Source organism: Lytechinus variegatus, chromosome 8 (assembly GCF_018143015.1).
Source record: "Lytechinus variegatus isolate NC3 chromosome 8, Lvar_3.0, whole genome shotgun sequence".
NCBI classification, from domain to species: Eukaryota; Metazoa; Echinodermata; class Echinoidea; order Temnopleuroida; family Toxopneustidae; genus Lytechinus; species Lytechinus variegatus.
The window spans coordinates 36504445-36519961 of NC_054747.1; the positions used below are offsets into that span (position 1 = coordinate 36504445).

Genomic DNA, 15517 nt, shown 5'->3' on the forward strand with positions numbered 1-15517 from the left:
TGCTCACAGCCATCGATCTTTCGAATAAAGCACCAACAGACTTGAGATACCAACTCCAACCCACACTTATCATCATAAAAATTGATAATTGTTTGCCCATTTACCAAAGTCCACTTATTTGCCCTCTAACCTCCGCGTATGTTTGCCGCCATTTTTGCCTACCCCTCTCAACACATTCTTTATGATCGGTTCTGCTTCAATCATCTCCCTTCGTCTGCATATTACCAACGGGGAAACATATAGGCCTACTTTTGGAAGGCGCCATCGAATTATTCTCCACGAACTAGTTATTTGAGAATCTGGTCTTTCATTACACAGGAAAACGTTATCACAATGAATTGATACAACGCATTGGAATATTTTGATGATTTTAGCCTGAAGCCTTAAATTCATGCCTCACTCTTTTGAGGATCTGTTCTGAAATCTGAAATGACCATCATGATTGGTGTTAGGAGAAAAAACTCATTTTGTACCCGCCTTCTTTTAATATTATGCTTAGCTTGGGTTGCCAACTCGGAATGTAAGTATAACGATATAGTTGTATATGTGATGTTTGATTGATCCAGTAGGTTACTGTTCATGCACTGCCTAATTTATAAGTAACCTAAGAAGCTATAAACTGGAAAAAAAGTTATGTGTTATAAAAATAAAGAAAAGCGTGATCATTACTTTTTTGCATGCCAAAAGGTCACTAAATATCTTACTTGTTTTTTTAAATGTCATGGTAATGATTGGAATGAATCGAATGAACTTAGATTTGAATATCTAGAATCTAAGTCGACCGTGCCATTGGTACTAACATAACGGAGGCGTCGTGAGCGAGTGGTCTGTGCGCCTGACGAGACACATGACAGTCCGGGGTTCGATGCCCGTGAAGGCATTCCATTAATCCTATTTTTATCCTACATTCAAATAAGTACAAATGCTAAACGCATTATTGGTAACAATGTGAGTAATATTGTCATCTGTCTTAAGTCGTTTTCGAAGTTGTGACCATGGTGTGAGTGAAACATTAGCCACTCGTCATGATATTCTACAAAAACAACAAAACCTGTAAGCACTTTAAGCAAGGTTGTTACGGCTATTAAGTAACCTGTTGTATACAAATTTGTATAAATCATGAAACGAAATTTTGCATCGAAAGGGACCGCTTTTGGAGCGATCTGCATTGTGCATGTTTTACCTGTCGTTTAATTGACATACGTACTCTACATATGATGGGTCAGCAACAAGAAGTATGGTGGTTAGAAGATAACACAGTTACCCACAATGCACTGTAGGCCTAAATGTCCACGATGTTAACATGGGGTGGTATTCTGGAACTTTGTCATAACTTTTGTCATAAATTTCTCATGTCCACTGTATTGTATTGTATTGTATTTATTTTCCGTCAATTAAAAATTAAAACAACGATAGATATATTTACAGTTACAAAGAAACGATCATTAAAAAGACGGAGGGATTGCCCTACTCAGCGTTGGTAACATATCAACGCTGTTTTACAGAGGGGTCCCTTGCCTGTGTTTCAAGAAGAACATAATTCCAAATGATTTTAAAAATATATACAAAACGTAACTATCCCATAAATGAATGGTTTACTAATACCATGAATTTAAAGAAGTCTATGGGGGGAGCTTTTGTCATTTAATTACTTTGTCCCCTGGAATGAAACTGAGATGGATGTTCACCGTTTATTTTAGTAGATTTGATTTGTATTTATCTTGGAGATGATTTCGCCATTTCTGGTTCATTACCTAAGCCTACATGAAAACACAACAGACATGACAAACAACCAATCTGCATGATTTACACATACAGATAATGTGACCTATATTCAATTCAATCACGGTTTATTTTTTTTGTAATAAAAACAATACATGTTACACAGCCAGAAGGCTGAAATTAGCATGTTTACAATAAAATGTTCACATGTCATACATGGGTAAAAGCAACAATTACAATTTAAACAGGTACATGTAAGGATTTGTGATGTACATACAGTGCGTCCCAGAATAAACGAAACCGAGATTTAGCGATCATTTATCATAACTTAATCATAAATAGAATAGACAAATGACCTACCAATTTAAAGCTTAGAATCTCCTCTTTCATCTGATATTACTTAGGTTATTTCTTATTCACGCATGAGTGAGCAAAAACAATTTGAAGAAAGGATACCAAAAACTCATTTGGCGGGGGTTATCTGGGTTTCAAAAAGAAAACCACATTTCTGAAAAGTTCAATATCTGCTCTTTCATTTGGTACCAAAATTACAAAAAATGGTCAAGAAATAAAAAAGTTCTGTTCATTTGAAATAAGGCTTGTATTTCCATAATTTCATGAGATAAATGTGTTTTCACCGGTTTCCCACAGAAGCTTTCGCATGGTGAACAAAAGATTTAATGCATGGCTGATCGTCAACAAAACAGAGTGTCGAGGGAGTTTGAAAGCCATCCTGGAGAACCTCTTCATTTTATGAAATTATTGAAATTCAAGCCTTATTTCAAATGACGAGAACTTTGTTATTTCGTGACCATTTTCTGTAATTTAGGTATCAAATTAAAGAGGAGATATTGAACTTTTCAAAAATGTGGTTTTCTTTTTGAAACCCAGATACCCCCCGCGAAATGAGATTTTGATATCCTTTCTTCAAATTGCATTTGCTCACTCATGCGTGAATCAGAAATAATCTAAGTAATATCAGATGAAAGAGGAGATTTTAAGCTTTAAATTGGTAAGTCATTTGTCTATCTTATTTATGATTAAGTAATGATAAATGATCGCTAAATCTCGGTTTCGTTTTTCTGGGACGCACTGTAGAATATTTTTAAAGAGCAATTGTACATAATAATTCATTAAATATAATAAAATATAATGAAAAAACGTAAATACAATATTAAAAACTGATGAATATTAGACAATTACAAATTCAAATACCAATTGGATTGAAATTGGAGGCCAAAGCAGTGGCTACATTTTGAGTTGATTTCAAGGCTATGAGAGTAAAAAATTATTCAGAATTTAGTAAATCAATGAAATATGGTATTGCACTTTTTCTAAAACGATCCCTTTTGCATTTTATCTGAGCAAAGTTTGGAACACTGCTTAATGAGATTGAGACGGTTTTTTTTCTTTTTTTGGGTAGCCAGTTATAAAAGTGAGGTGTTTTTAAAGAGATTTAGCAAACTACATACACAGATTTATTCGTCTTCTTTCTAGACATTCTAACCACATTTCAATGTGACATTGTGGAAAAAAAGGGTTACCTCTTTCAGATTACAATTTCAGTATTTCGAATGTCGATTGATTTATAACCATTTTGACTAATTAGAGAAAACCTTATACATGATCGCGACTTGCATCACTTTGGGGTTTTGGGATCGCATACTTATACACCTACAAACCTTCCGAATTATGCTTGAAAATATGAAATGTAATATTTTAGTATTACATGATCAGCGGCCTACCCAGGCTTTTCCAAAAGGGGGAAAAATTGGAGGATATTTCGTCCGCGAAAAAAATTGAAAAGCCAAAAAAAAAGTCTTCAACCGCAAATGAAGGACATTTTTGTTTTCATTGCAATTTTACATTTAAAATGGTTAATTTTGCTTCTCAAAAAGGGGGAGGGGCGCGTCCCCTGGATCAGTGCACAGCAAAAACTGTGGTGTTAGCCGGTGTACATAGAGGACCACACCATGTATTTTACACCGGTGTTAAATTGGTGGTTGTTACCTTTGGTTGTTGCATTTACACTCTTTGGTGTTATGTTCAATCTCTAGGGTGAAATTTTAATACCTCAGGGTGTGGCCCTCTGTTAACACGAATTGATGTCAGTTTTTAACACCACAGTTTTACAGTGTTCTGAATCGTCAGGGGGGGCATGGGGACGTCCCCTGCATGGGTTGGGGCAGTCTGCCCCCCCCCCTGCCCCTTAGGTACGCTAGTGTACACGATGTAATGTCTTAACTTCTAGAAAATACATTTATTAGAAAGTAAGTGTATCAAGTTTAGGTAAAGTGATTCCCGGGTGTTGCAGCGGCTGTGACTTGTGGGGACCCCTGAGACAGCTGTCTTGTCGACATAATTATGAGAACATTTCAAAATCAAATAGAATGTACGTGTCATATACGGCCCGTGTACTAATCGTGCAATGTAGCGGGATTATTATATAAATTATATCGCATAAGGATACTATCATGACCGTTTATAATGTGTTCATATCCAATAACTGTCGTTTTATAACGGGTTGATTTAATCGATTGGCATTGGTGATAATACATTACCCCCGTCGGACAAGAAGTTAAGAGAAGCTATATACTTCAGAAATTCGTATCACATTGACCATGTTGACGGTTTCAATTAACGAACTTTCTCATCCTATTTGTCATAATAATGGCGCTGTGAAAGTTATGCAAAAGCGTACTAAGTGAAGCATGCTCAAAACAGCAAATAAAAGCATAATCGAGTTGAAATTTTATATTCTTTGTCTGTTCCGTAATCTCTCTGTACACATCAATCATAGCTACTCTTTTCTTAAAATGTGGTATAAAATACATAACTGCCAAACTTATCAAATTATTCCAGATTTCTTAACAATACTGGAATAACAGTCTGACAGCCTATATTATATGAATGAAAGTGATACCGTCTGGAAATAAATGAATGGTAGGAGTTTATTTTGCGATCTTATGTACGTGCTGCTCTCAAAATAAATAAATTCCCCATTGAATATTACAAGAAATCAACCGGCTGCTTGCTCACATCAAACTATATTAACCTTTGATTTTTACCTTGTTCAAGTGAAACCAACAACAATAAAGGAAAAATAATATACAAGCTTCCAGGGCCAAATTAACAGTCAGCTCGGTTTCATTGCTAAAAAAAATAATTCCTCGTTAAAAACAGAAAAATAAGCAAAATTTGTAAGGAGAAAAAAAATATTCAGACTATGTTGAGTTTATAGTTTACTTATATTAAAAGTAAACTCTCGCCTAACTGATCTTCGCGAAGAAGAGTCAGTATAGAAGTTTCGCGGTACACCGTGTATTGTATATTTCACAAACCTGAGCATATTCATAGTGAAATGTTTCTGTTTAATTCTTTCTTTCCCCTTAGTATATCCATTCGGTACCGGTAATGGGGACACCACTCTCAGAAAAGAAAACGATTATGCAGAACGCGTGACATTAGATAGAGCATTCCCATTTGGTGGGAAATACCACAATGTATTATACGTAAGTATGCTAAATTGAAGATTCGTGCAAAATAACAAGTACACTGCAAAAGCTCCGGTGTTTATTTAACACCAGCCCGGAATCTATGTATATCCACACCAGAGAAGTATTGAAACATCACCATTTTGGAATCAGACCGATGCTGTTTTAATACTAAGTGGTGTTGTATAAACAACTTTCGGGTGTAATATTAATACCGAAACCGGTGTTGTTTAACACTTCTCTGGTGTACACATACACTCTAAAAAATTAAGTGCTAATTCAGCTCTTAAAGAGCGTGTATAGTGACTGCACTTCGGAGTGCTGTTTTGTCTAGTTCAAATGTGAACGAGAAAAATCAGCACTCCGAAGTGCAGTATATACACGCTCTTTAAGAGCTGAATTAGCAATTCATTTTTTAGAGTGTACATTATATGGATTTCGGGCCGGTGTTAAATCAACACCGGAGTCTTTGCAGTGTATATTAAAGTGATAGTGATGTAATATAGTAAAATGTTGCTGATTCATAATCTTGATCTATGCCTTTTTGCTGAAATTGTGATGACTTGGATCATTTGGAAAATAATGGAATTAAATTTCAATTAGACTACTGCAGCTGAGGGATTGTCAAGGTATTTTTCTTTTCATTCACATCGTTTGAATGAAAGTTAAAACTCCAATTATTAAATAGTTACTTTTAAAATCAAAATCACATTTCAGGCATCTAAAAGTTCGGTCTATTCGCTTTATAATGAAAATCTAGGTTGTTAATCTATTTTGTATTAATTCTGTACTCTTCAATATATCGTGACATCGATAATTCTCTCTTTTTTTATTTGTATATTTTGTGTTTTTGCACTGCTGTTTAATAGATAGGGGACAACGGTGTTATCTCGTTTGAAGATGCAATTTACGTGGAGTCTACCGATGCTAAGTTTAGAAATTTACCAATTTATTACGATGCAGTAAGTATTTCCTTCATTGTAATCTACAAATTCTTTTAATTAATTTAGAAAACATTCCAGAATAAAAACAAATCTTGAAGAGGAGCAAACTGACCCAAAACGCCGAGGACTCTCTTATTGACTAAGTGTTATACAAATCTAGTCTTGAACTACACCTTTTGAAACATGGGAGAAATATTTATTTATATTTATATTTTCATTCTTCATGAGAAACTGAAATGTTATTGTGAGATAAGTATATGCTTTGAAACTTTGAAACAATGATTACTGGATGCATGCACTGAGCCATGAATTAGTGCACTTATCACTCAATTTGTCTTTTTTCAAAATGTTTTATAATGGGTCAAAAACCTGTTTGAGTAGTTCAGGACCGTAAAGTAGCGCTTTTGAATCTCCTGTTCGTATCTGTTTTACACCAAACGATAACCATATTTTTTTCTTGTTATTAAAGATACATGTATATGAGAAGAACACTCTACATGTCAGGGTACGTGGGTGGAGTGCAAACGTATACTTTATAGAAATGTTAAAGCAACACAAATGTAGGTTATCATACTCAATTGAAACACGATCTGAGCTCGTCAAAATATACCTCATTTCACAAATGTGTGTGCGTGTGTGTCTTTTATCCCTTGAAACAATAAGGACGAAGACGGTGTTGTAGAGGACCCGGATGCGATATTTCCATTTTGGGCAGACGTCGACATATCTGGTGACGGTGGTAATCTATATTATCGCGTTTCCACCAGTACGTCAACCCTCGACCAAGCTACGACAGACGTCCGCAGTTACTTCCGGAGCAATGTCAACTTTCAAGCTCAAGTAGTTATTGTCGTCACATGGGACCAAGTCTCATTTTACAACCAAGCTGGTGACCAAGACCCTGTAAGTTACCCTTTAGGAAAGAAACCATTCTTGAAACAAGAAACACCGTGGTGCTTGTCGCATATTGCAGATATCCTCCATTGCACTGAATTGAAAAAAATCAACCATCATTCTCATAAATGTGCATACATGTAATTTGTATAAGAATAGTTTGTAAAGTTAATTATACACTTGTTATAATACTTAATAAGTAAAATATGTCAGTGATTTATGGAATCGGGAAATCCTTAGAAGTTTTTCTTTTTTATACATTGGTCGTTCAATGTTTCAAGAACTAGAACTATCAGTAAGAAATTTGATGGTTTCTGTATCTGCATGCTTACAGCACTTGCTCGTTATTCTATCATTTAATGTGATTGAATAAAACATATTATTAAACCACTGTAATAAAATAGAAATGTGGTTATCGATTAATGTATATTTCATTCTTTGTATTTCTTTATCCGTTATTAAAAAACAGAGGAATACTTTCCAGGCAGTGCTTATCCATGATGGTCAAGAGTCGTTCGTTTTACTCAACTATGAAGCCATCAACTGGGTAGTTGGGACATTGATGCAGGGGGACGACAATACTGGCCTTTACGGTTCTTCCAAAATCGGCATTGCAATAGTAAGTATTATTCAAAAAATCAGCATGTCTATTAAAACGATATGATATGAATGAAGATATGAATCATCACTAGCGGCCAATGGTCAATGCACTGTTTGCATTTCATTTATTACAGTTAAGTGGATCCGGTACTATTGGGAAACCTTCCAAACATTATGGTCACGGTGAATTAGATGGTGACTTGTAATCCACCATGTCGCCTGGAAATAATTGAACATGATTCCACAAACAAAGTTACCGTATTCATATTTTTCTCGTAAATCATACATGGGGTCAGTTAGTTTGCTTTCAATAAAATATAAATTAGAGTACAGTGATTTTTAGTTCTCCAAACGTTTATTTATTTTTCAAAACTTTCTATCTTATAATTCATTGGACGCTCGGGATTTCCCAGCCGTTGCGTCCCGACGTTTAATCATGCGTCGCAGTTGAAAATGAACAAAAGCTGTGGCAAAAATAGACAATCCTGACTGGTTGCCAACCAATGAAAGAAGAAGAAGAAGCAATGAAAGAACTAAGAAATACAATTTACACGTTACAGTAAAAGCATTTGATAGGGTGATGAACGGCATGGCCAGCCGCATAATTGATTTGTATGCCAGGGCGCCCTATCCAATGAAAGAGTCTGCACACGTCCTTTGCCATTCACAAAAAGACTCTCTCTGGTATTCGATAACCATCAAGGTATTTGTCTCGGCCTAAGTTTGGACGTTTAGTGACTTTCTGACACATTGAATAGCCTGCCCTTACTGTTCTAAAGAATTCGTTATCGGGGACAACCAAATTTCCAGAAAATACAGCGTTTTCCTTAAAGGTTAAGTCACACCCATGAAAAATCTTCATTTGAATAAATAGAAATTTAACAAGCATAACGCCGAAATTTTCATCAAAATCGGATGTAAAAAGGGAAAGTTGTGACAATTAAAATTTTCGCTTATTTTTAACCAAACAGTGCTATGCACAATGGAGTGGCATGCAAATGAGACAGTCGATGATGTCCTTCGCTTACTATTTTTTTTTTTTTTCAATTAAACATTTCAATTTTACAGATTTGTCAATAAGGGCCAACTTGACTGAAACATATAGTATTAACAATGATAATTCCACATGTTCAGGGAGGAAATAATCGTTGTTTCACATGACAATGAGGAGAAAATTAGAATATTTTATATGATAAAATACAAAACAAATAGTGAGTGGATGACATCATCAGTCTACTCATTTGAATACTGACCAGGATGTTCATACATGTATAACTATTTTGTAACATAAAGCGAAAATTTAAAATGTCACAACTTTCTTATTTTACTTCCGATTTTGATGAAATTATCAGTTTTATGGTTGTAGGATTTTTCTCTTTTTATTCAAATCAAATGCAAGCAAAGGCCTCGCTGGGTGTTTCAGGAAGGCGCGGACTCGTGCGTGAACTGAGCTGTTTGGGACATTGGCGCATATAAGATTGAGAAACAATTTGGAAATTTCATTGTTTTTATCCATCAGGTTGGGTTTTTGATGTCCGACGGTGAGATTTACGAAGTCTTTGACTACGATCAAGATACATTACAGGATTTGCCTACGGACAGCAACGTAGAGGTCGATGGAGTCTACGCATACAAGGTGGACGGCAGTTCAATCATTGATCCAGTATGCAAAACTGGACCGGGAGCAGGTAATGATGGAGCGACAATAGCGAATAGATGGGTGGCATTGCTGTTCATAATGATAATTAGGAGGAAGAGGAAAGGGAGAAGGAGGAGAGTTGTCATGACTGCCGTAATTTCAAAGATGGTGATTGTGAGGAAGACTCAGATCACTTTGGTAGATGTGGTAGTGTTCGTAGTGATTAAGGCGACGAAGACGAGACTGATGATGGTACTCGATATGATTGCACTGCTAATGGGATGATACGAAAATATGACCGATGACATTGACGTTGAGTCTCACCAAAATTGGGAAGGAAAGGTGTAAAAAGGGTGGGACTAGTGATAAGGAGGATGTATCTGTGATAGGAAAATGACGACAAAGAAGGAGATAAAATGTGCATAAATTATTAGATTTCATGATAAGGGAAGTGTGGGAAATTGTGATGATGACGAGAAAACAATCTGCAACTTATGTCTGTGATGGTCAAAATATGTATTTAACGAATGCAAATCAACGGATTTTGAATAAGGGTCTACAACATGCGTCCATAGTAAAAAACTGCTATACTGTTAGTGAGTCAATGTTTTTTATACTCATGAAAACCCTATTCTCTTCAAAACCGTTTCCAGAATTGTCAATCACCCCAGCCCGTGGCGGTATGATGGGAGGCGAAAGGATATACCTCTATGGACCATGTTGGGCAGTAGAGCAAGTCCAGACCTGCGTGTTCTCCCATGGTGGTGAAATCATCCAGGAAGTCAATGCAACGGTCCTTAACACCAACGAGGCCTATTGCGTCCCTGACCCTTTCTTCCTCGTCGGAGAGGTGACCATCGCGGTGGTAAAGGCCGGTGACGAACTTGCTACTTCGCCTTCAACCATATATTCCCTCCGTGAGTATCAGAATAAACACGCGAAATACATTTAAATCCCAGAAATCAGATTTGTATATTCCATATTCCTATCACGCTATATACCTACATGTTTTCCTTTATATCCCTATTACTAAGAGGGCAAACGGAGAAAACTCATTGACTGTACCATCCTCTATCATTCCTAGTTGAAAGCGGGAGATTAACGCCTACCATTACAAGAATGAACTCCGATTCTTCCAACTGGGATATGACCGACAACCCTCTTACTATTACTTGGCAACCAGACCAAGAAAGCTTTGGCAGCTCGGACAGCGCCCTCTCGATCAATGTTCTAGCATACCGCGAGGACAATCCCGGACCGCGATGGGAAACCGTCTATCTGATAACTAATAGCACGGCAGATGATGGCTCGCATACGTTCACTCCAACGGCACAACCGGAAGTGACAGAAGACAATGCATTTGGTGTGATCAGGATCACTGGGAATGCAAACGGGTAAGTTGTCACTTCAGTCAAGTCTACATATGGGTAGAAATTTTAAAGTTGACAGGCACTTTCTGAATCAAACATTATTCGAATGATATCTTCTCCCAAAGTTACACTTTCAAATATTTGTGATGGTTTGATCAATCAACACTGGCATACATTGTAAGTGATATTTAATCATCACTCCATCTCGACCCCCTTCCACATCCTCTTATTCCAGTGACAGCATTATCAAATCACCATTAACGTCCTGCATAATCTGTTCTTGTGTTTTTTTTATCTAAAGTTCGTATATTAGATCAATAAGATAGTAACATACTGTTTCGATTTTTTGTACGTCCCTTTGTAAAGAGTTTTCCACTTCAAGATAGAAGTCTTTCGATAAATGGAAACATATGCATCTATAATATAGCCTATAAAACTAAAGTACTTACCAAATATTGATACACACAAGTGGTATTATACTGATCAGAAATTCCATTTTTTCTGCCTAAATTCAGTCGTGAACGTGTCCTATGGAGCGACATTCATCCCCTGGGTTATCTATTGGAACAGTCCTATCAGGATGACCCAGTTCTGTGGGCTACAGATAAATGCAATGAGTGGCTTACGGCAGACGACTCCAAAGGACCATTCATTGAGGTATGAAAAAAGGGATATCGGTGTATGCCGAATCCACAAGTGTATCACAGTTCTAAATTTCAGCTCATCTCGGCAGTTTTTAAACATTTATAAGGATGATTATTTTTTTTTCTAAACAGCCTTTAAAAATAAATCTAAGATTGTGGCATTATATTTTGTAGAGTTACACCGCCTGGTGATATCCTAGGCTTGCTATTTGCCCAATGTAAACACTCAAAGAGACCACCTTAAGGCTTTTAGATTTGCATATATCATGATCTCAAGAGTCTTCACTCTTTTGAGCTCTAAACACATTATTATACTGGCACTCTCGAGGCAACGGCCCCATCAGACACCAGATTTGGAATCTTTGAAGCAATTATGGCGATAAAAGAATATCAAAGGACCTAGCACCTTTGGATGAGGAAGCGAGCTATCTCAGTCGTCTTGAACAAAAATTCGTGGGTTCAAGTCCACCAGGAGCAGATAAATGAAACATGCGTTGTGTGTAAACATGCCCCTCCCCTGTTTCATAGGTGCAAGCTATGTTACAGTGGAGAACATCCCGTCCCTGGGATAGGACGTTAATTGGGGTCTAGTTCGTAATAGAGTCACATTCTTTAAGAACATACTGCACCATTCGTATTGTATTAGAGTAGGGGAAACCCTTCGGCCATAGTGATTCAGTGCAATTTTCGCCTCCCAGGCACAGGTGACTCCAAACATATAATAATGATAATAACATTTTATGCTTTCCAATTGCAGAACCTTCCGGCTTGTCCGTGCACCTTAGACCAGGCAACACAAGATGTTGGGACCTTCGTCACCGACCCCGCCTGCAATACTCTGAGCACGGAAGCAAATTGTGCGGAAAATGAAGGAGCCATATATTGCGTTCTCAGCGCTTATGCAAGGTTCGTTGGTTTTCTCGATAGCTCTGTCGTACTTGTTTTTCTTCAATTTAAATTTCTTGTTTTCTTTTTATTTCCCTTCTTGTCACTGTATTCAACTCTTTTTTTCGGGGGGGGGGGGATTCTACCCGTTTGTTCCTCCACTTCACAAGATACTGACATGTACAGGTACTACTGTCTCACGACACTACATCAGGCAAGCATTATCTTATCCTGAAACGTTGTTAGACAACAATATCTTCATCTGATCGTTTCAAGTGTCAGAAAACGGCCAGCTATCTCTCTAGATGGTATATAATGACGGAGAACTGCCGAATGTCAGATACTTTTTTTCTAAATGTTATAAGACGTAATGTTAGACGGTCAGTATAGACAGTGCCTTGAATTCCCCTAACTCTTTAATTTGGCTTCGTCTTTCTTCACACCTCGTAGTCTTTTATGGTTGTTGTACCCGTTGGTGGTTTTATTCTAGTTATAGGTGGTGTAGCTGGTAAAATTGGTGACGAAATATGAATTACGAATTACTAAATACATAGGGTTTTCTTAAACCTATGTAGCTTCTGTATACCACACACCATGTTGTACATTGGTACCGAGTATGTAGCTAAACATACGCCTGTCCAGAATATGACACAGCAAAAGTCATGTAAGTCTTTGATATTATTGCACCATCCTGAGATTGGTAGCTAGCGGCACATACTCCCTCTGTGGTCCATCATACATACAGTGTACGCAATTGCACCATATTACCCATCATCAGGACCCCGTAACACAAAGCTAAGTGATTAATATCTTAATGAAATGGCTTATCAAGATCATCGTTGTGCATTTTGTTCTGTAAATGGGCTAGGAATTGTTCTTTCAAACTAGCAATTAATCGCTAACCTTTTGTCTTACAGGCAGAGAATAGGAAATATCTACTGCGATTTACTCGTGCAAGTGTTTTTTTTTCCTCTTTTCTTTGTAGTCGTATTACTATGTCCGGTACCAAATGTTGCTATGATGAAAACAATCTTCTGATGCACTCTGGTGACACGAGGTATGCAGGTATGGCAGGCCGATCACATATTCGAGGAGCAAGTCCCTACAGGCAAAGAAATCTAGTTCCGGAACTGTCCCATTGGTCCAACGACGTCATTGCCAAGCACTTTTGTTGTGGATGGGCTAGTGAAAAGGAATGCTTCGAATACACCAAAGTGAGACCAACCACTGATTGTGTTGCTTACGAACCACCAACTATAGGTAAATATTTGCCTTTAATCCTGTTCGTTATTGTTTGCAATACTTTGACAGATGCATTTCAGGCTCTGAGATTACTCGTTCATAGTTGAAACTTACCTCAAACAATTGTAGCTTTCTTTAAACTCGGCATTGAGTCAATAAAAGTCAATAAAACATGAACAAATGGTGAGCCTCATTATTCGTGTTAATTACTCTCTTAACTTTCTTCATTATAAAATTGTTAAATTACATTGAAAAGAACTTTATTTTGCTTTCTTCTCCGCCTTCTTCTTCCTCTTTTACTGTAGCTTCCTCCTCCTACTTAGTTTTTTTTCATCTATTTCCTTCTCATTTCCTTATTCTCTGTTAATTTTCTTGTTCTTCTTAGATTTGTTTCTGCTTGTTTCTTATTCTACTCTGACCCCTTGTCATTATCCTACTTCTACATCATCCTCATCTACTTATCCTCCACCACCTCCTCCTCTTCCCCCTTAATATTCACTTCCATATTTTGTATTATCCCCCACATTGTTCTTATATTTCTTCTTTTCTGCTACCCCATCTCATATTTTAACCAATGTATACTTGTGTTTACGTGGTCTCACTCTCCTATCGTCATCATTATTGCAGCATTGTCGTTTGGAGATCCTCATTATATCACAATGGATAGGACTAACTTCACATTCAACGGGCTAGGGGAGTACACCCTACTTCGTTATGCTATGAGTGGGACTAAGACAGGTCCATTTGACTTCGAGCTCCAGGGGCGACAGATAAAGACACTGGATAGCAGCGGTAAGATGATTTTATTTCGTCAACACTTAAAACATTAGGATATAAAAAATGAAGATTGACATTGTATATTCTTTTATATGTTTGAAAGGTTAAATTTTTCTTTTTTAGTTTATCATGACACTTTGGCCTAAGGAGACAGAAAAAAGGATATTGGTACATTTTGCTCTAGAATTAGCCAAATTACATGAAACAAAAATGTATGCCTACATGAACTTCATAATTTCAAATTCAAAATACAATGTAGGCCCCATGGAAAACTGTAGCACCGGTACCATGCAACGAATAATAAGTAATTCGCAATAAATGTATTTCCTTAGAAAAAAAAGTTTAAAAAATGTTCTCGTAAATGATTATTAATTTAAACAGTTGATATCACTGTATGACTTGTGTCGTATTTACCAACCCCCCCCCTTCAAATCGTGTTTAGTGTTCTATAATTGTGTGCTTTTCTTTCTTTTTTCCTACGTTTAATTTATTACTGGTAGGAAATTTTATGTTTTATTAATATTATTATTAATGTTGTGCTTATTATTTTTGTGACTATTCAGCCTTACAAGTTTTTTTTTCATTACCTTCGTGGAAAGCCACACAATTGATTTCGCATCAACTCACATTCAATGTTTCTTTGTATTTTTTTATCTTATTTGCGAAAAAACATTGAATTGAATTGAATTTTTACGCCACTGAAATAGATTATCCGTCACATCACCAATGTTTGATATGTAACATGTATATTCTGTCTTTCCATGTGGAGGAAAATGCAAACAAACAATTTTCAGTTACTTTAAACCTCCAGGTAGGGAAGTTGATGTGACCCAACTATCTTCGGTCGCAATGCAGGACAGCGGTTCGGATACCATCTTTGTGGAGGCTAGCGCCAGCAGCGGTATGGACGTTTACAGAAGGGGCACGGAAGACAATGCAGAATGGCAGTCGGTTTACTTTTCACAGCAGACCTTCACAGATTTACAAGGTCAGGGGAAAACAGACTCGCTTGCAATTTTACTTAAATTTGGGGAGTTGGAAAGCATTGCTAAAGATAAAGCCCTTCAGAGACCAAATGTTAGTTATTTGCTCTTTCTGTTATTTTGAATTTTTCGTTCCTTATTTGTCATCAGATTTCGAAACTTCTTAAGAATCTAATTTTCCATATTGCCTCAAGTCTTTAATAACTTTTCAGTTTAATTGAAAAAAGCAAATAAAAAAGTGAGAGAGTCTTTAGAAATGCAAAAATGGTGAAACATCCATACACAGTGGCGGACCGTGACCCGAAGGAGACAAATGATTGGAG

At 36.8% G+C, this 15517-nt stretch overlaps 1 protein-coding gene across 7 annotated transcripts in view; it reads left to right on the plus strand.

The window, feature by feature from the left end:
• Positions 1-15517, plus strand: part of LOC121420445 (sushi domain-containing protein 2-like) — a 36840-nt gene continuing 21323 nt past the window's right edge. For all 7 annotated transcript variants that reach the window (XM_041615082.1, XM_041615085.1, XM_041615081.1 and 4 more), the window contains exons 1-13: positions 1-520; positions 5116-5234; positions 6086-6178; positions 6824-7063; positions 7524-7673; positions 9174-9342; positions 9947-10210; positions 10378-10687; positions 11179-11320; positions 12065-12213; positions 13178-13452; positions 14062-14226; positions 15023-15199. In XM_041615082.1, coding sequence (XP_041471016.1) covers positions 430-520; positions 5116-5234; positions 6086-6178; positions 6824-7063; positions 7524-7673; positions 9174-9342; positions 9947-10210; positions 10378-10687; positions 11179-11320; positions 12065-12213; positions 13178-13452; positions 14062-14226; positions 15023-15199 — 2344 coding nt within the window. In that variant the 5' untranslated portion in view covers positions 1-429. The remainder of the gene's footprint in view (positions 521-5115; positions 5235-6085; positions 6179-6823; positions 7064-7523; positions 7674-9173; positions 9343-9946; positions 10211-10377; positions 10688-11178; positions 11321-12064; positions 12214-13177; positions 13453-14061; positions 14227-15022; positions 15200-15517) is intronic.